This window comes from Boleophthalmus pectinirostris, unplaced genomic scaffold (assembly GCF_026225935.1).
Source record: "Boleophthalmus pectinirostris isolate CB_2022bp ecotype Guang Dong unplaced genomic scaffold, ASM2622593v1 HiC_scaffold_17, whole genome shotgun sequence".
Taxonomy (NCBI): domain Eukaryota; kingdom Metazoa; phylum Chordata; class Actinopteri; order Gobiiformes; family Gobiidae; genus Boleophthalmus; species Boleophthalmus pectinirostris.
This window is the reverse complement of record NW_026571115.1, coordinates 19801280-19823433: the sequence shown is the minus strand read 5'-3', so window position 1 is coordinate 19823433 and position 22154 is coordinate 19801280. Positions and strand designations below refer to the sequence as shown.

At 39.8% G+C, this 22154-nt stretch overlaps 1 protein-coding gene across 4 annotated transcripts in view; it reads right to left on the bottom strand.

Annotated features, from left to right (window-relative positions):
- Positions 1-22154, bottom strand: part of cep112 (centrosomal protein 112) — a 74691-nt gene that overhangs the window by 16249 nt on the left and 36288 nt on the right. For all 4 annotated transcript variants that reach the window (XM_020933659.2, XM_055152782.1, XM_055152781.1 and 1 more), the window contains 3 exons: positions 20025-20255; positions 10586-10648; positions 5932-6081 (listed from right to left, as the gene is read on the bottom strand). In XM_020933659.2, the coding sequence (XP_020789318.2) occupies positions 5932-6081; positions 10586-10648; positions 20025-20255 (444 nt within the window). The remainder of the gene's footprint in view (positions 1-5931; positions 6082-10585; positions 10649-20024; positions 20256-22154) is intronic.

The window sequence follows — 22154 nt, the reverse complement described above, 5'->3', positions numbered from 1 at the left end:
AGCGAGCGAGCAAGAGGGGCCACATACAAGTAAGGCAAATAGGTGCTTACACGCGTAAACAAAGTGGAAAAGTGACAGACTGCGAAAGATGCATCAATTATTTACACCTAAACAAACAGATCCAAGACATTTCTGACTGCCACCAACGCTAATCCTGGAGCAGCTTCACCAACACTTCCACACACACTGCCAATAGATATCGCTAAAAATGATAAGTGGTACACAGTTCTGTCAAACAGACCACTGCAAGTTTATGATAAAAATTACTGTGTAAGTAGTGTTGGAACGATATTAACATTTCAAAATCTGTTTTGATACTAAAAAACATACAGTAGTAAAACATAGTAATAGTAGTAATAAGAGTACAATAGTAGTTTCTTAAATAAATATAAATATTATCATGTGGTCTTATTCTGATAAAAAGACCAACACTATTCATGGAAATTAAGTTCTCTTTAGAGATTTTTTTTTCAGTGTTGACACCTGTTTAAATGAGTGGGTAGTTTCAAAAGTAAGTATTGATTGATATCTGGGTTTCATTTTCTGTGAGTAAAGCAATAAATACAGGTCACCTTTGATGTATGATTAATAAGCAAAGATGAGATGAAAGACAGTGAAAAGCATACAAAACTGCTTCTAAATGTACCTTTGTTTAAGTGAATGATAATTATATGTCATCAACATTTTATGGATTATTCATAATAAAATATTCATCCCTATCTTCATTAAAATATCCAAGAAGCAAAATACACTTCTACACTTCACTTTATGTCTTTCCATTTTCTTTGCAGTTGCTGTTGTGAACAATAGTTTCCCAAAGCTAGAGCCTACAAACGGAGACAAAGTCTACAGGTCTGCAGAAGTTCAGTAAACAAATGCTCTGTTCAAGGTTGGTGTTTAAGAAAATGGCGGCTGTGGTGAAGGACGTGGACAGGTCCAACCTAAGCTCGTCTTTTTGCTGCAGAGGCTATTCCACACACCTGTTTCTGATCCAAGGGCTTCACTCCTCCCCACAGGCAAAGTCATCCTTTCAACTTCTTTCAGAAAGCATACAGAGCTTCACAACTACTGACAAAGTGCTCCTGCGACTTCACAGTGTGTCCGCTATGTCACTATACTATAGATGCATGCATAAAACTGTGTGCCTCCAGGGCTCCTGTTCAATGCATTTTTAACATCACTCACAGCAACTTTAAATAACAAATTCACTTTCCAAGAGGACTATATTTAAACTCCTTTCTTTCTTATGAAAAAGTTGCTTATTTTATTTGCACATGTGTCATAAATCCTGCATAATAGAACATTTGATTTTTCTGCTTAGATGTAAACAAAAAGACTTAACATAAACGGCATGTCTAGAAAGCATAGCACACATTACAGTAGGGCTGGGTGATGTGAATATAAAATGAATCACAAATCTATTTATTATATTGATCCATTACGATTTTCAATATGATGTCTCATTTAAAACATGAAATGACTTTTGAATATTCTAAACAGAAACAATGCAGAGTTTTAATTTAAGTCATAATTTAACACTAACAAGAATTTCTTGCTCTAAAATCTGAACGACATGCTTTTAATGACTTAAGGATTGACTGTAGATCACTCGATTAAAAAAAAAAAAAAGGAAAAAAAACATGAAACATGACTGATGTTTACAAATGACTAAATCTCAAATGTGTCAAATTTGATTCATTAGCCAACCCTATGTTCAAAGTGTAACATTGATGGTTCCAGCACTAATTATATATCATATATCATATTTTAGGAGTACCAAAAGTAAATAACTAATAAACAACTAAACAGCAAATTTTTACACCTTGGGCATACTCCGAGAAATGAATAAATAAAAAAAATTACATAGATACAATGTAAGTTTGACAAGCAAAGATTCCTTTTGCCTTGAGCCGTACAAAGGCGAGTGCACCTCACATATTCGCTCTCATCCTCAAACACTAGAGGAGACAATGGTCACTGTTGCATTATGTAATGTTCTGCTGTCACTTCACCCCGAAGGACACCACAACAGGGCTTTCCCCTTTTGACTAGTGCTACAAGCCACTGCAATGGATGGTCCTAGATCAAAAGGTGTAGATCTCTGACTGTGAAAAAAGACAGAGGAAAAAAAAACAAACAAAAAAAAAAAACAACAAAAACCTGTGAGAATGCAACAGCCCTGCAAGACGCTGAGACAAGGGCAGCTAACTCAAAGCTATGTTCAGGTTTGAGGGACGGAAAGCTACAGATGAAGAAAATAGCATATATATAGTGACAATGCAGGCAAGCGGATAATCCTGAGATATGAACTTGAGACGTGTTAATGTGTGTGTGTAGCAGGCAGAAAGAACAGGAAGCAGTGCTGGTGTGGAGCGGGGAGAGCGGTGCTGATCAAAGCCCAGTCGGGTGACACCATGGGCGGAGTGCCATTGTTTATTCACCAGCCACCTCTCCCTTTTGGCAGGGCAAGGTGAGCGAGAGTGTGTGTGTGTGTGTGTGTGTGTGTGTGTGTGTGTGTGTGTGTGTGTGTGAGGAGAGAGTTTGAGACACTTCGAAGATAGCGAGTTGTGTGTTTTTGTACTTTTCTTTTGGCAGGCTAATGTGGGCTGGAGCTCTGTCAACATATGCACCACTAAAAACGTGTTCAACTCCAGGCCAGACATACACAAGCTATGTTCTATGGTACAGCCAATAATGTTCCTATTAAAAACCTCCCGCAAGCGCCTGTGTCTCATTACAGAAATACATCCAAAACAATTACACACATCTTTCTAAAGTGCCACGAGGAAGGAAGCAACAAAGTGGAGGATCAACCAGAACACTTCTCCACTGAAGCAGGACAGCACGGGTCAGAGGGGTCCAGTTGTGAGAGCATTTGCACATAATCCAACAGCGCCAAACCAATCTGTGGTAGAGAATTACAGACAAATATACGCCATGTGAATTGTAAGAAGGAGGGCAATCTCAGAAGGATAGCCCCAAGAACTTCATGTCATGGTTAATGTGATTCCCAAAACATGCAAAGCAGCCAAACCCTACTACTTCCTAACGTCCTGGTAAAAGTTCTAGAGATGTGTCCCCAGGTGCTGCACTGTGGTTGCCCAGCTCCTGTGAGGCTGCACTGAGGCATTGGTCAAATGCAAAGGACATGAGGTGCACAAATGTAGAAAAAAATATTGGTGTGCTTTAATAAGTCAAACACAGTGTCTCATGGCAGGTTTGATTGATGAAATGCATGAAAAAGTCCAACAACTGTTACACTTTACTACTAAGATGCTAAGATAGTAGATGTTGAAAATGTTCTTTTCCCATAAAAGGCTATCAGCACAACATTCCTGCTAAATAGACACATGTTCAGAGCTTATAGGCGCTTACACATGCTTTCACATACATATTCCCACGCACACCAAAGCAAATAAACCCTCCTTCTGAATGTCACTTATGGAAAAAAAATGTATAATAAGCATACTTAACTGTACCAGTGTCTAAATGGAGACTTTACAAGCTACAAAGGCCTGCACTGTTAACACCCACATTTGAGGAGTCCAGTACAGTATAGAGCCACAGAGGGTGGCTAAATTCAGGCTAGAAATTGGGCAGAACGGGGCTGGCGAAAGAAAAAAGAGAAGGGACATCTGATCCAGAGCGGCGCGCATTTAGAACAACTGTTTCGGGATTATCCCAATTCAAATGCTGGGCTAACTTTGATGTTATTTTCTTCCCCTCCCATTGTCTGAAGCCCCTCGCTCTCGTGGTAATCCCGGCCCTTTGAAGTGAGCAGCGTGGAAACAATGTGAGCAGGCTACACGCTGCCTCTGACAGTCCACGGACGCTCCTCTGCCATGCTCCCCTTTCTTCTCCTGTCCTTGTGTGTGCAGGCTCAATCCACGCACTTCCTCCGTGCTTTGGTCGCCTCTCAATCCCCTTTTCCTCACTGCCTTTGTGTGACATGTAAACGCTCTCCCATACTTTATTCAACCTTGTTTTGCATTCATTGTCTTTACTTCGGATGCTCCAAACTTTTATTAGTAATTCAGGCATCATTATGATGACCAAACTATTTCTGAAGTTTGTTTCACTACCAGCTTGAAAAAAAAGAAATTAAATCAACCTGTTATAGAGGCACACTAGAGGGCACTGATGAAAACAAGCCATGACATTCAAAAAGGGGCCAGTTTTGATTTTCACACACTGGCAAAATGATTGTCTATCACAGTGTATAAGCTAGCTATACTGAGATTCAAAGAGTTAAGTAGCAAGATTTAAAACTGCACAGGATATATTAAGTGCAATTTCTGTTACAACATAGAAACATTTTCATCAACTTATAATGTCATGTACTCCTAGTTTGATTCACAATTACCGGTATATTCTGCTGTGCTGTTTACTATTAACTTAGTTATTATGAATTAGATATTAGTGTGAGATTAATGTGTACAAATGGCCTGAACAGATGTGCTGTGTCAAAATAAACCGGGTAAGGGCTCACAGTACTTTGAAGTACTTTTTACTTACTATAACTGCTGCAGTACTTTTGATTTCAAGAACTGGGTAATTTGTGAATGATTATACATGACAAACGATCACAATATTACACATTAATTAACGGAAATTCTGACGCATACACTAACAAACACACACGCAGAAGTGAATGCATCAAAGAGGAGGAGCAGGCTCTCAAGGCCAGGGCGGAGGTGAGATGTGTAGGGCGGCTAACCTGCCTCTGCATTATATGAGTATAGTATATGAGGCAGCTGCAGCCCCAGACAGACAAGCTTGTGTTTGGAGGCATGTCCCAGTCCCAGACACAACAAGTCTTTATTTAGTGAGCCACACCCGACCAACTGACACTCAGCTCCAGTCTGGTTGCTAAGGCCCAAGGCAGAATACAAGGCCTGATGATGCAACAGGAGAAACATCTACATGACAGACGGAGATAAGACAGTCAAGAATTATGAGGATTAAAGTGTCTTTATCAGAACATTTTGATAAAACGAGAATAAGAGCAGAATGGTGGTTTAGAGATAATTTTCAGGCACTAGATTGTATCAATGCTACAAATTTAGAATTTGGGTAAACAGCTCAAGACATATCGGATAAACACAACTCAAGCAAATATACACTGTGATTTTATAAGAAGGGCTATCAACAAATGCTGATACATTTCGAAATTGTAGGAACAGAAACCTAAACCACTTGGCCGATCAGATGCAGAGAAAACCCATACATGCAACCATTTAGTATGTAAGCCGGCTATAGCACTCATATATAGGGATGTAATGGTATCCAAATCTCTTGGTACGATATTATCATGATATAAATCTCACAGTACGATATTTATTGTGATATTTTGGAGAGGCTAATGTAATTGTAGATAGGACACTTTTTTGCTTTTAAAATACTTTGACAAGATTTTGGTGTGAATTATTTCCGTCATAATCCCAAGAATTCAAAAAACATATTTCTTCATGTTGTCTACACTGAAATGAATCATGGGATATGTAGTTACCTATGTTTATAAGCTGCTGCTACTAAAAAACAATGCATTTAAGCAAAGGAACTTGTAAATCGATATATATTGTAGCACCCCACAATATTACTGTGAGACTTTTGATGATACGATAACACAATATTTTGGTTATTGTTACATCCTTGCTCATATTTGTTGACGGTGGAGGCTCTGGATGAGGTTGGAGGTGCAGGTGAAGTGTGATGATACTTAATGTTAAGTGTTAAGTAAACCTTAAACTGGCTGGTGTGTGACAACTTGTACAATAAATAAAATTCATGGAGTGGGAGCTGGGAAAGTTATTATGTCTGAAATAGAAATAGATATTTTTTTCCCCCCATGAGGCCATAATCCAACCAAAATTAAATAACGCTTATGGTAAAAAGTTCCACTGTGCAGCTTTAATGTGGGCCATGACTGACCTTGTTACTCTGATCGGCGTGATGGTGCAATGTCTTCCTCTGCTCATCCCATCGCGCGTGGGCCTCCTCCAGCTGCCTCTCCATGGCCTTCTGAAGCCGCACCGCCTCCTCCTTTGAGTCACACACACAGGTCTGGAGCTCTGCTATTAACTGGGGAACAGAGAGGAGCATTTGAAGTCAGTGTGATTGATCAAGGATAAAGGGAAAAATACACAAAAACGACAATGACTAAAGCTTCCATTTTGACCATTTTGCCAATTCGCAGTAAAACTTTGTTGAGAACTCAACATAGATTCAAAAGCATTTGAGTTTTAGTAGATTTATTATGAAATGAGCATTATCCCTAAACTATGCAGTATATTCTCATTACCTTTTTACATAAAATCCATAGTTTATGTATGATTTTTCTTTAAACGAATGACTAAGGTGACACAATCGCTGAGCTACTCGCATTGTATCCACACAGCAAGAAGGTTTCTGATTCTACATGTTTATTCCTGTGTCTGGGTGAGTTTTCTCAGTGTACTGTGGTTTTGCCCATCTATCCAAAACAGGCACAATAGGCAAAACCTTCCAACTACTATAGCCCAGACCAAGAACTAGCTCCTAACATGTTTAATCCAGTGGTACCTGGTGGATAGGTTAATTTCACAAGATACATTTCCTAATGGAGGCAATAAAATGTATTAGACTGTACTGCTGTATCATTCAAAACAGTGGTCAGTTTGTTGATTAAGTGACTCATTTGTAGACCACGCCCAATAGAAAATGTGAGAAAATAAAAGTGTGTTCAAATCAAATATAATTCTACTACTAAAATGTTTTGTCCTACACAAGAATGTACAGCTGCCAAAATCGAACTACTCTGTACAAGCACACAGTCTTATGTATATTGAGAAAAGGCCTTAGAGCAGAGAAAGAGAAACAGGGAAGAAAGAAGGAAGCAAAAAACGTGCTTCCTTTTGGAGACGCTGGATGACTTTGTGCTGGTGAACTTTGCGGCGCACAGTAAGATGAAAAGCGACTGCCTGGGCTTTGAAATCCTCCAGTCAAAATTAACATTCTATTTAAGCCACTGCGAGAAAATGGCAAAGAGGCAAAGATGAGAGAGGGAGAGGGCTGAGACAGTGGCGGTGTATGTGGTGGTGTGGGGGTGCTTGTAGCTTTGGGCCAGACAGATAATTGTTTACCGTGTGCAAACTCCGGAGCACCAGTGTGTGGGAGCGGGTCCGACCACAGGGACTGAGCGAGGAGAGACAAGGCAGACATTAGGCCTATTTTGTCGCCACATGAAAGCAGCAAATAGCACATTATTATGGGAACATCATTTCACAGTGGAATAATTATTTTGCTGTATATGGGATCCCTGAATCTGCAGGTGGAGGGCCCTGCGGTGGCGGTGGAGCTCTCAACCAGTGAACTCAGCTGTCTGTCTTGTTTTTCCAGCATGTATAGAGCAGTCGTTTCTGTCTAATAGTCAGGCCTTTTAAACTCTAATTGGTCTGGTGAGACTTGACTATTTACCCAGCTTGCTGCCATCTTTGTCTAAGGCTAAAGACAGGCTTAGGTTTTCTGCCACAGACACAAGATGAAAAGAGACAGATGAACTCGGGTAAATCTGTTTGTAAACAGAGTGGTGCACGACTAGCAGCTGACATTTGTTCAGCACAGTAGCGTACAATAAAAGATGAGTAATCTCCATTTTATAATACGGGACATCAGATTTGTGCACAAGAGCTGTTCTAAAGACCATTATTATTTAGGAAGTCATAAATATTGTGCATTGTGGAATGGCTCAGTTGGTAGACTATGCAGTACAAATGATTACACCACAGTCTGCAAGGAAGGGTGCATTTCAAATCTAAAAAGGATTACGTAATTTTTGTATTTTCATAATATGGATGGAGATTAATTTCATAATAACATATGGGATTTCTAGCTCAAAGGCGCACTATGTAACTTTTATGGTAGAGGTTTGGCCACCTGCTTGTATTTTTGTTATGCTGAATATGTTATTGCTTTGCCTTGAGTGTGTCACAGAATGGGATTATATTTAATGCCATACTCTGGAATATTTCAGTCCCAGCAAAGCAATAACATTTCCATGGAGACAAATAGGTTAGCTACACAGTGCACCTTTCACATCTGAACATAAACATCTTGCTATTGCTTGAGATTTGCACATTTTGATCATAATTTTTAATGTGCCAATATCTCAAAACATTAAATGAGGAGAGAAAAAAATGAAGAAAAAATTGAAAAATAAGAAGCCTACATCATCTCCCTACAAAAATATTCACAGTGATTCTGCTTGCAACAGTTTTTTTCACTGCATAATACATCATCAAAAAGAATAGAGAGCTAAGAGATCGCAGTTCTATACTATGGCTGGAGGTCACACACAACTGGACACCATTTGTACAACCTAACAACTACGGAAGCGCAGAACTAAATGAGATTTATTTGCATATGTGTTGAACTTTAGCCCTATTCCTCGCTCTTCTAATGCCCTGGCTCTTCCCATGGCAGTTCCTACCTATTCCCAGTGTAGGCAGGCTCGGAGTATTTACAGTAATAATGATCTCCTCCCACCGTAGCCTGATCATTAGTGCTCGACTGGCAAAGTTCATAGGTCACCCTTGAGAACTACTCCCAGCCTCATGGTAAAGAAATTGGGGCTGGCTAATTAGCTTGTCTGCTATAAATACTACTAGGAACCCAAAGTTTAAGGAAGTAGATGTATATCCGCGCGCTTGCTAGTTCCCTCAGAATAATGTATGGTGTGGCACATTTTAATCGGTCCATTAGGCATTGAGCTTGAGTAAGATGCCTGCTGTCAGTCAATGAAGGGTTAACAACTGGGGTTAGCCAATGAGGTTCAGAGGGCTTGTGTTTACATATGGCTGATTTACCCCAAGGGCTCAGCAGCGAGATCCAAACAGAAACCTTTTACAACAAAGGAAGCTATGACTAATCAAAGCCTGTGTTCAACAGGAGCTAACAGTATTGTATTTCATTTGGATAGGACAAGCCCTGTGTGTAATCCAATGGGATACTGCACCAAGAATCAATTATGGGAAAAAAAATTATAATAATTAAAGTTTATTTAAAAGTTCAGGAACTGGGAACATTATGTTGCTAAGGTCAACTTTGGATATCTTCTATAGTGGACAATTTCTCCCATAGTTAATACAGGTTTGAAACAGCTCATTACAAAGAGTATTGCCATGCAAATCAAAATAGGCACTAAAAGCTGAATTTAGCTTTTTTGCATTTTTTTTTAGAACCACAAGTTGGTACATACAGTTAAAGACACAAGTATAGGAGCAGTTATAATGTAAGTTGTTTGTGAGGTTGAACAATGAAATTATTATTAAATCATTATTCATTTCTGTTGTAATCTTGAAGTTCAGTAAAGACTGTGTTGAGCTCTGTGTCCCAAAACACAGGATTAATCACTTGTTGCTGCTTTGAGAGCGTCTGTGAGAAGGCAAACATGGCTGAACTTTAGCACAGTGTCGCGCTCCTTTTGATGTGGAGAATTGTGTAACCTAATAAGCTACTGTTTTCTCACATCTGCTCGTCAACCCTCCTTTCAACTTTGCGCCTTTGCCAGCCTACCTCAAAAATGGTTATGTTAAAGAAAGGCAACAAATCACTGCTAGCCAGAACCATTTCTTTACACTAACAACAAAAAGGTGTCTATATCTATATCGATCTATATCGATAGCTATAACTATATATATATATTTGTCATTACAGTTAATACAAGGTAGCTATTGATACTATGACATCACTGGGGGTCTTCTACATATCTTTAATGGTGCAATGTTCAGGAGTTACCATGGTTACACAATGCACACATTAGTAAAACCCTGTCAAAAAAGTGTTAAGATTTTCTGAAAAAAAAACCCAAAATGGATTTAAACTACACATTTTCATGACCCTGTGATCAATGCACGATTTTCAACAAAACTGGTGATTGTGAAAAACAGTTGGCTAACGTTAACTAGCTTGTACCAGCAATCTTATGTGTGGGAGACTTCTTTGACAGCACAAATCAGCTCACCTGTTGTAGGTCCAGTTAAGTCAGTTCTTTATGGTCAGATTATGTTAAAATAAAGCACAGATTAAAGTCAAATAAAGCCTCAGACAGAGCAGAGCCTACAGGGAATGCTGATGACATCAGCTGCAAAGTATTAATTCAGACTAGCAATTACGGTAATATGTAATTAGAAGTGGGAGATTAACAAATGTATGATATTGCCATTGTTTTTAACACGCAAAAGTAAGAATATAACTAACAAAAACTTCAAAATGTGTAATCTGTATTTGACCCATGCTTCACTGCCACTGGGCTGGGAGAGGTTAGTTGATGTTTAAGTGTTGTGCAAAACATGAATAGGCCCAGACATTTAAAGGCTGATGAACTACTTCTGATGAACTACTAAAATACTGATTGATTATTAACATTAACTTGTGTTTTGAAAAAAAAAATAAAAAATGCATTAGAGATACTGTTTGAGTGCATCTTCTGTCCATTAGGGGCAGTATGCTTACTTACCTGCTTCACTGCATCTGTGCTCTCAGTGAAAACAGGATGAAAAAGGGATAAAGGGGAGAGAGCAAAGTCCTGGATGAAAAACATGATTACCTGGGCAGACTTGGTGAGCTTTTGACTGTAGTCCTTCTCAATCTGCTTCAGCCTGCTGTTGGCCTGCAAACAAGGAGGAGACTGTGAGATGGAGATATGCCTACAAACACAACATAGCACAAAGTTATGAAATTGAATCTTCTGTCAAAAAAAAAAGTGAAGTCATACATAAAAAATAACCCAAAACTCGCACACGCACACGCGCACACACATTCACATTGATAGTGACCCCTGTGTGTCAGCTGGAGTGGGGCCAGTCCCATGTGGACCAGTGACCACTGCTTACTTTGATTCTGTGCCAGCGCTCCATCATTTAACAAGAAGGGTGCAGGGGCGAATTAGCATGTTACTGCCAATTAGCTATTTAAAAACCAGGGGTGATCGAAAGAGGCATGACGAGACAAGAGGGATGAATGGAGATTGTTGGTAGGAATTTATAGAGCTAAGCTACATTCCCTTTTGTTTTGTGATGGGAACCAAGCCAGCTGGAAGCCAAAGCTGCAAGTGTGTAACAAAAGGACTTCTGCCACTTAGTGGAGTTGTGTTGCCAATTTAAGGGAGTGACTGACATGTTGTTGTAGTGAAAGTAGCATGTAGTAACAGTGTTTCCCAAAGATTCTATTGAGACCCTGTCTACACTGGCACAAATGATTTTAATATCATGCAATTTGTGGAGTATAAATGTTGGTTACTGAATATTTCACCTTTAAGCAGTCATTTTTTAACTGTTTTGTCACTGTTGTATGTTTATGATAAGATCAAAGAGTAACAAGATCTAACTTTGTAGTAGAAAGCAGTGGCATAGTGATATGTTGAAATATTCATTTCAGGTATTTTTTTTTTACATCATTCATGTGAGAAATCCCAGTGGTCTTTGAATCTTTGATTAATCTACACAATACATGATCCATCTAGATTTAATCCTGTTTTTTCAAAATCATGGTGCAGAAAAACGTAAAATGTTTTAGGTTAAAGAAGAATGGACTTTTCATGTTTGTATGTTTAACAGATGAGACCACCTGAAAATACACACAGACCCAGAGTGCTTCACATTCTGATATTGACAGACACTGACAGACAACTCTCCTTTAAACACAGTGTCATTGAACACATCGTGTGCAGCCATCAACACCTAAACTTTGGAGTTTTACCAAACACTTCCTGAGAAACTCCCATGTCCGACGTGAGCAGACACCTGTCACCACAGCAACACAAAGCCGTTACCGTGGAGCTGGTGCAGTGTGTTGGCGCAGGGCAGGCTGGAGGACAGACTCGTCCCCTGAGCCTCGAGCAGCACAGCAGGACGAAAACAAAGAAGTCTCTTATGTGAATGACACACGCCATACTCTATTACTAAAGCACAAAGAATGTAGGAAAAGTAATTGAGCTAAAGTAACTTAGTTGATTGTCCCCCAATGTAAATCCAGTGTTTGTGTAGAGCCACTGAATAAACAGCTGGCTGATTGAATGTCCATGAGGAAACCCAGAATTCAAACGTGATATGCTCTTGAAATAAGTAAATCAACAAATCGAAATTGCATTAACTAATTGGCCCCAATATTGGACAAAGTGATATAAGAAAAGTATTAATTATTTTTTCCATATTTATTGATCAATCAGGATTTTTTATTCAATTTCATTTTTTGTAGTTAAAAAAAAAAAAACTTTCAGTATTTATGTTTAGTATCTTCTGAGCATAAAAAAATATATCAAAATTCTTCTTCCAAAGTCTGAAATCCAGTTCCAGTACACAAGCCTTTCACTCACACAGGATTGGCTGTTGACCTCTTGATTGAAGAGGTCTGGTTTGGATTAATTGCACAATTATAAACCTCCACATAATGTAATGCAAACAGTATTCTTTAATTGGCTGTTTCTTTCTAATGCACATCTCTGCAAAGCCCTATGTTGGTGTGGATCTTGATTAGTTGGAAATGTAGTAGTTTTTTTCAGATTAAAAACTTAAAACAACAAGCTATCCTCTTATGGAAGTCCTCTTGTATTTAGAGAGTCCGGTAGATCACAGAACGTCTTAGAAATGAAAATGAAAACATCAAAGAGACTGATTAATAAGAAGATATGCACTCCCCAACTCCACTGCCTCTGAAGTAGTGAGTTATGTGGAACTTTATGTACGTTGAATATGAGTCAGCTGACATGTGAGTATACAAGGAAACATATGGACCCATTGACATGCAAACAGCTTCAGATGGTTCATAAAAACATAAAGCTACTATCTTATTCCTTTTTACCTCCACTCACTCATGGGAATTCAGCAGCAAGCACTATGCAACACCGTGCATTATAAAGCCTTGCAATCTAAGGAGAGGAAAAATAGCTTAGCAGGACTGTGACGATTACAAAGGCAGAATCATAGGTAAATTAAAAACCCAGGCGTATGTGTGCGAGAATGTGTGCGCACTTTCAAAGAGTCTACCTGTGCCCTGCCAAAGGCGTTTCAGAGCTGCAGGCACTTTGAGGCTGTATCAGTCTCTTCAATCGGCCCTTAATCCTAGCGCGGTGGAGTGCGCTAGCTTTGAAGTGTGTGGCTGTGTGTGTGTGTGTCTGCGCGTGCACATTAGCGATTGTGTGAGCGGGTTAAAGAGAGTGGAAGTGGATCTGAAGGCGAGGCATGCACCGCTTACCAGAACTTAATTAATAATCTGCAAAGGGAAGCTGGCCAAACACACACAAGTAAAAAGGAAAGGAAAAAAAAGGGTGACAACTTTCTCCCTCACGCACACACACAGCTGAACAAAGATATGCACACAAGGATTACTTATTCAAACACAGACTCCGGACAAACAGGATGCATATGAAAGCGGAGCACACTGCCACACTTTGAGAAATTACTGTTTAGAAATGTAATTGACTTAAGGTGTGCGTTTACAATCTTTGGTTGGACACATGATCCATTACTGAGAGGAGGAACAAACTGAAGTGGGCATTTTTCAAGAGTGCAGCCAGTGAAAGTGTGTAGTAGAAGAATGGGATAGAATCTGTATGACAAATAACTTTCACATTTTCATTTATAAACAGCAAAAAAAAAAGGAAAAAAAAAAAAAATGCATAAATGAATTACTTATATATTCTCTGTAAGTGAGGTTGCGATAATGGTTAAATAGCTGTTCCAGAGTATGTGTTTGCTTTGGTATTCTGCTCATTATGTGCTGTTGTAAGAACAGGGATAAGCATCTGTGAGTCTACACATTATCAACTGATCACAAAAATGTTCCAATAAACAAAGTTGACATATCATCACACAAATCTGAACACGTTAATTCATGTTTCTTACCTCTGTATAAACTAAATGCAAAATTATGCCAATGTTAATAAGGCGATATGGCAAGGTCACAGGAAAAGTGCATGGTCTTGGCTTGCCAGACTACCTGAGAGAAGTATGGGTGCATCTCGAGTGTTTACAATAACGTTCACTCAAACAGATGGGATTTTGTAGAGTGGAACATTTTGCAGACAAAACAACATCTTTTACAGTGTAAAAGTAGTATTGTTGGGGACATTGTAAAAACTAAAATTATTTCAGACTGTAGCCAATTCCACCCACTCTATCTGGCACGAGGGAGCTGATTTGTGGTTTTCATTCCTCGAAAACAATATTAAAATCTGATTCAAAGTGAAGTTTTTCTCCCACCGCTCCGTCACATCTTCCTCTACGGTGGCATCTGTATTTGTAAGCATTCAAAATGATTCTAGTCCTCACGAAGCGCGCCTTTCACAACAATTGGAGTTCAATCTGGCATCGGGGAGAGCAGGGAGATGTTATGTGCTAGTTTGTCTGTAATCATCGTGCCTGGGCTGTGTGCGACAAGAGGCTTTGTTTCCATTTCATAGTTTGCCATCAGTGCCTGTCAGTAGTGATTCTCTTCATCGCCACTGCTTACTGTCAATGGAGCTTCACACACACCACCAAAAATAATGTGTCATAGATAGACAAACAAACATGTGCCATAAATAAGTACTGTTTACTGATACTAGGGCAGCGGTTAATGCTATCAGGAAAGCAGTTATATCGACTGGCATCAGAGGGACAGGCCCTAACCTTCATGTTGGAGAATAAGATAAAAGTAAACTAGCTAAAGTGACTGGTAAGAAAAGTCTACAAAAAGGTCTACAGAATATTTTGGAAGATTAATGCTGACCAAATCTAGCTCAAGATCGTGAGATGCTCCTGAGAGGTTTTCCCAGGTGCAAATGAGTACAAATTTCCTTAGTGAGACTTATTATTAAATACTATTACAATACCTCAATGACCAACTCAATTTAAATAGTTTTGATAAATGTCAAGTGGTGCACCTGTAATTTTATGTATGTGTTTAAGATCACTTTACAGCATCAAGTTAAATACTTAAATAGTATATTCCAATAGTTTTATTTGTCAAGATTTGTGCAAAGGCAGCAGTATAGCACTTATATAATATAGCACTTAGTGATTTATACTAAATATTTGGAATGTTTTGCATAACCTTCTAGCTCTTCTGCATCTTTTACATCAAACTGTTCCTCGCTCTGAACTGTATCTCACCCCCCCAAATTGAGTTGACGACAACAGTGTCCCACTCAAAACTCCTCCTCAAAACTAAAGTGTAATCCATAGCACACAACACGGTGGGAGCAGCCTGACGCCATGTTTTAATGCGATTGAGAAAGTGTGTCGTTCTCCTCCCTCCTCTTGGATGACTTCAAAAAAGTGAGCCAGGGAGCTGCTATGTGATGTTTTTTTGGGACGCCGCAGCCTTTACTTTGACTCTTTCATCTGGAGAATGACTCACCCTCTTTCTCTCTCTTTCTCTCTCTCTCTCTTTTCGCTGCCGGGCCCAAAGCGCAGCTCAGTCTAGGCATGCGCATATATGCACACAAACACACAACACATGTCCGTACACAAGCGGAGGGAACACAACTCTTAAACCTTTTCATGTGTGGTTTGACAGAAGGCCATGGTGTAAACATATACCAGTGGCAGACAAAAATCCAGATTCAAATAATACACTACCTCTGCTAAATAAACATCCTAAACTTAGATCTTTAGTCCTCAGATTTCATTGTCTCTCATTAATCTGTCAGAGTGCATTGACTGGAAACGCTTTGATCATATGCTTCGCTCGTCTGCATCTAATCCATGACAATCTCAATAATGTGATTTGGTGGATTTCCAAAATGGCATCGCATCAGCTCAATAAGTCAGCATTGACAGTGACAAAAACAGAGAACAAGACTCATGACAACAACAGCGTCAACAACCCCGCACCACCTTCTTCCAGCTGACAGAAATAACAGCTGTAACTGTTAAATCTGAGCTTTTTTGTGCACTGGGATCAGAGCTGCAGTGAAGAGTTAATATAGATGTTTTAGAGTTTCAAGAAATTGTTGGTGACTGTGCCTATACTAGAAAAACAACTCTGTCAAAAGATAGCAGGAGTAACTCCTAAGTAACGTCATTACATACTACAGAATACCATCTGAACACTATTCAGAACATGTGTGTTAAGGAATGTCAAGGTACTGTGATTAGTGCATAGGTATCATAAATAAGCATGTTTTACAATTAAAACATTTTGAAACAAAGTAAAACATGAGAGAATAATCATTTTTGCATTAAAAGAAGAGCTTCAAATTCATGAAAAATTGTAGGGGTGTAAAGGTGCAACTATTCCGCTTGTCTACTAATGGAGATGTTCTACAGTATGGGATTGAATGGGTATATCTTCAATTTATTTTAATACAGCTGTTACTGCAACAAAAATCTACATACATTTAATGCCACAATGCAATGTGGATCATTCCAGGTAAAGCAATAACATGTCTGGTGGTGAGCCAAGCCATATAATTAAAATACAATAATTTGTTTATATTATTGAAATACAGTATTCTGATTATGTAGTAAAAACACTAAAAGGTGCTGACATATGTAATTGTCATGAATGTCAGTGCTCAAATCTCAGTTTCAGTTTGTTGCCGTTTCCTTTTGTCTGTTCCAAATGAGTCTTGCAGCACATGAACTAGATGCAGTTGATCTTCTCATGTTTTCCACTGAGACAGTTTGGGTGGTCTGATCACAAACTATGAGCTCTAAATACGGATCAAAATATAACAAGAAAACATTGAATGACTTATGACTCATTCGCGTGAACCACATTTGACGGTGGTCAGGGACAACATGCATCCAAACATAAAACTAAACACTGCAGAACCAGATGGCCACATGAAAAAGCAGCACTACATGAGAGGAGAACAGCTAGGATTGTGAAGAGTGACTAGAGCAGTGGGAATACATGCACCCCACTGTTATGGAAAAGACAATAATTCAACAATACTTAAACTAAAATATGAGAATCTTCTTTTCTTTTTGTTCCACAAAATGGGAATCCAAAAAGTGCAACTGTTCCTCACTGCCCCCGTGTGGTAGGAGTCAGTGTGGTCAAAATACTAACATTTCAAACTATTTCAATACTAAAGAAAAGGCCAGATACTCCAAACAGATTTGAATACTACAGTGATAATTCTGCTAAGATGATTTCATTTTAAACACAAAATAATAGTACTTTATATAAGTACTACTTTTATGTCCTTTTATAATGTTTCTGATAAGTGCAAGATCATTCTAAAACTTTTCTGCAAATCTGATCGTGTACAGTGATTTTATTCTAATGCTGATATGTAATCAAATGAGTATCTACTTGTATTTTCATATTATTCTGAACTTTGAATGTTGCTGTATACCAAATACTGAAGCTGTACTGTAGTAGTTACATTAATACAAGTTATAACATCTGCACCTGATGTGGCTGGGGGCACAGTGACACAGGTGACTGGTTGCTGCATGCCAGAAAGTCACTTCCTGGTGGAAGTTTGCCTCTAGGGCTCTTGGTCACACTTGGTTGGGGTTTGATGAAATTCCCTTTGATCAGAAGTCATGCAGGGCCGCACATTCCTGCTCCACAACTTGCATCAAGGCCCATCGGCATGCTGTGCGGTCAACATTCACACCAGCTAATCTCAACCACAACTTGTGAGCAATCAAACCACATACTTAGAGATAACGCATGCAGCAATTCAAAGAGATGTACAATTGAGACAAAGAGTAAACACGAATTCAAAGTTCAGACATTATTCACGCTCTATCACACGTCTTCGGCCCTTGTGATCTTTTGTGTGAAATTATCAAAGATCTGAAGCATTCACAAGCATGAAGCAAGTGGTTTGCAGGCATGTGGAGCAAACAAGGTGAGGTTTTCTGCACTGTGAAGATAGGCTTGCTGAGCAATGTCAGCAAGCTTCTACAACAAGTACAGTGAAATATCTGAGCAATTGTGTTCAAGCAATAGATTAGGACACTTTGAAGGTGCATTCTGCAACTGGTGGTTCTGGTAGCGCATCTGCTACCTGCTTGTCTCCATGGAGATATTATTGCTTTGCCACAAATGTTTCATAGCATGTTGTCTTTTATTCATTCAACTATTTATGGCTAAAAATGTTTCAAAATCATTGACTCGTAATTTAGTCTGGTTGCACCACCTGTTTCCATAAAGATAGAAAAGTTTAATGCCATACTATGGCAGCAATAACATCACATGGTGGACCCTCCACTAGAAATGTGCACCTTTAAATGCAGTATAATTAATGTTACAGTAGCATTCCACCAATACTGAGTCCTACAATATTTTGACTTGCCACTTCCATGTGAGTCATTCCAGATTTTTAAACACCACCAATTTTCATTTTAGACAAGTTTTGAGCTTTGCCACAACCAGACACTATGGCAGAGGAAGGTGCAGATAGAATGTGATGGACTTTTGAGGTGTGGAGGAGCATAGATACAGGACTCAAACAGCTCAAATCCTGTTAAAATGTCTCTCGAAGATGGACACCTCACAGCTCACAGAAGAGCGCACAGATTGGGAGCTGTGTGTTCATTTTCAGCACAGAACACGGCACACATGTACACACACAGACACATGCACGCACACACACACTTACTTAAAGATAAACATGCACCAGACCACAGCCACACACTTCTAAGTCTACCTTTATCTGTGTTTCTTCTTTCATTTCTGTAGAAGTTCAAACATATAGAACTATCTTTGTGACTCATCTTATCTCTTCTGATTTTCTGTTCCTTATTATTTCAGTCAAACAGTTCTAGTTCCAAAAAAGCAGCCCCATGCCTCTGTGTGTTTGATGAGAAACCATTCATGAATTTAATGGATTTCTGCTGCCTTTTTAGTGGGATCTTTCTGGGAGATGTGTGAAGCAAAAAAGGAAATGCTGCCCTGCCCAAACTCAGCCTCCGAGACCACAGTGGACTGCAGAGGACAGCAGTTCTGTCTGCATCAAAAGAATGAGAAATTTCCACACACATAAACTAGTCAAAGTCCTGACAGACTTCACTGTGAAATAAATAGGGAGAGACCAGCAAATGCAGTGTTCCTATGGCAGCTTTGGAGTCAAACTTTAAGATTAAAAAGAAAGTAGAAAAACGCAACAACTACAATTGCAACCGAGGAATAGAAGAAAATAAAAACATTACTTTTTACTAAGAACTCTGGTGGTAGTGTTGGCCTTTTGCATCTGGGCCATTTTGGATACAGTATAAAATTACAGTATGCAGAGGAACTTTGAGGTATTCTGTCCCCATGCAGGTTTCCTAAAAAGATTGGATAGGAAGTTTCAACAAGGATCAACCCATAAGTACACTTCATTCTTTCTGTGGCTTTCTCTTTTGTAAGCTCTGGTCCTGTGTGCCAGATGGAGTCAAAATGGCCGCTTTAAAAAGTTCCTGAATTCCGGGCTAATGCTGCACAGCTGGTAAAGACGGTGTCTAATGAAAAAGCAGTCTTTGAAGGGTCCAACATAGATTATATTCTGATTAGCACCACCTTAGGTCAGTTTCCAGTCAGACCAGCACAGTATTATGGGTAATTTTAAAGCCTTTAATCAGGTACAGTGGTTAGTAGGTAAGACAGGATGGCAATAGCAAGTACAGCAATTTCTATAAACAACAAACAAACAAAACAAAAACAGTGATCTACGATGACCTTTGTGAAATTGATGCCATTTAAAGTTTACTTGAATTCACTTTGATGAGCGACGAGAATTTTGACGTGTTTGCTGATAATATGGGATAACAAAACATGCTGCCCTCTGCTGGTCATTCACCTGTTCAGTCAGATAATGTTATTAAGATTGAAAATAATGCAAAGTATCTTGTTAGGTTAAAAAAAAGATTGCTAAAGCTCAAGTGATAAATGGAGTGAAACAGCAGGATCATTCTATTATAGAGCAATATGCTGACTCAGCTGTACAAATAAGTAACGTTAACCTACTGACTGCAACAGAAAGAATCCTATGAAAGTTTGTGTAGCTTTAATGGGGCACAATAATATATAGTTATGTTGTGGTTATGTAGCTCTAACAAACCCACCTGTTCTAGGGCAGCATCGTGCTCTCGCTGTAGTCTTCTCTCTAAGTCTTTGTGGCTGCGCTCCATCACAGAGCGGAGCTGCTCCAGAGCCTCCTCCTTCTCCACTGAAGACTTTTGTTTGTCTTCCTCCAGCTGTGAGGTCATCTCCGCTAACTGTTGCTTGTGCTCAAAGTTGGATATCTGAAGTTCCTCACGAAGACTGGTCACCTGTGTCTCCAAATCTGATATCACCTGAACAACACAAAAAGAGTCTAAGTGTAATGTAATGTGTCACAAAGCAGACACCCCAGCCACCCAAAGGTACCATGAATTAGTCCCCTCAGTTTTCAGAAATCTAATTTTTGTTGTTTAAAGCTTAGAGGATAGGGGGTCCACCAACTGCATGTCTTCATAAAAATAGCTTTGTGTATCTCCATGGAGACAAGCGGATGATGCCAAGAGGTCAAATGACAGGTTAGTTCTGTTGAGGGGCAAGCATGTTCGCGGTAAGAATACATGGTTTTTCAAATTTATCAATACCTGCGTGTGGTTTATTGCCACACTGAGAAACATTCAGGTAAGGAACAATATCTCCATGATCCCCACAAAAGTTACATAGTGCACCTTTAATAATCATGTATCATTTTTTTGTATCATCATCAATGAAACCACATCTTTATGTCAAATACTTAAAAGTACAAAACATGAAACATCTTTTGCGTACCACCAGCCGCAGCAGCCACATCCGGGCTTCCCTGTTTCATCCTCCCTCCGCTTTATTGCACACATTCCTCAGCTATTGCACATCCTCATTTACTCGCCTTGGTTTACTGCATTTATTTCTTACTCGAGTTTGCACAGCCGCCCCTCCGCCCCCCTCTCCTCCAAAGTCCGGGCATCCCAGGACAACGCCATGTTAAGGCAATCAGAAGGGAAAGTGTCTGAAGTCTTTTTTAGCGGGCACTGGGGAGAATCAAAGAGACTTCAAAGCGGTGTCACAAAAAACAGGCAGATGCTCCGGCTGCGCGTCTCCTCTCTCGCCCTCTGCCCGTTGGCACTCACGGGGTTGGATGTGCCAGTGCGTTCACATGCATAGTCACGCATGATGCTGCGGTCACGTGACTACAACCACATGCGGGGCAAAAAAACAAAACAAAAAACAAATACATAATTTTCCTGTCTTTAACATTACCAGTATGCCCCACTTGCGCCTTCAAGGGCAAGCAGCTATTAGATCAGAGAGCAGCCTTTAATGCATAATTCTCTCTTTAACAAATGTGCAAGATCTCTCTGCCAGAAAAATCTTTTAATAAGTCAGTGGGTAATCTGCCAGAACAGAGGCACTGGCGGTGTCACTTTAGAAGATTTGAGAGGCCAAAGAAGAGAGGAGAGAAAGAGAGAAAGAGAGAAAGAGAAAGAGAGAGCGAGAGAAAGAGAAAGAGGAAGAGGAAGAGAGAGAGAGAGAGAGAGAGGGGAGAGAGAGAGGAAGAGAGAGAGGAGCAGAGAGAGGAGGGAGAAAGGGAGGCAGAGAGAGAGGAAAGAGAGGAAGAGAGAGAGGGGCAGACAGAAGGAGAGACAGAGTGAGTGAGAGAGAGAGAGAGAGAGAGAGAGAGAGAGAGAGGCAGAGAGAAGGGAAAGAGAGGAAGCGAGAGAGGGGCAGAGAGAAAGAGAGAGAGTGAGAGGCAGAGAGAGTGAGGAAAGAGGAAGCGAGAAAGGGGCAGAGAGAAGGAGAGAGAGAGGCAGAGAGAGTGAGGAAAAGCGATAAAGAGGAAAAAAGAGGGAGAGACAGAGAGTAAAAGAGAGAAAGGCAATAAGAGATAGAAGCAAGGCAGAAAGAAAAAAGAAAGGAGAGAAAGGTGAAGAGAGAAAGAGACAAAGTGTGTGAGAGAGAGCAAGGCAGAGAAAGAGAGGGGCAAAGAGAGAGAGAGAGGAGTGACACAGAGGGAGAGAGTGACAGAGAGAGGCAAAGAGAGAGATGCAGAGAGAACAAAAGAGATAGAGAGGGAGAAAGAGGGCCACCGGGGAGAGAGGGGATGCAAAGAAACAGAGGCAGTGAGAGTGGCAAAGACAAAAGAGTGAGAAAGTGAGAGACATAGAGAGAGGTAGCAAGAGGTGGTGTGAGAGAGAAAGAGGGGCAGACAGAGAGAGGTG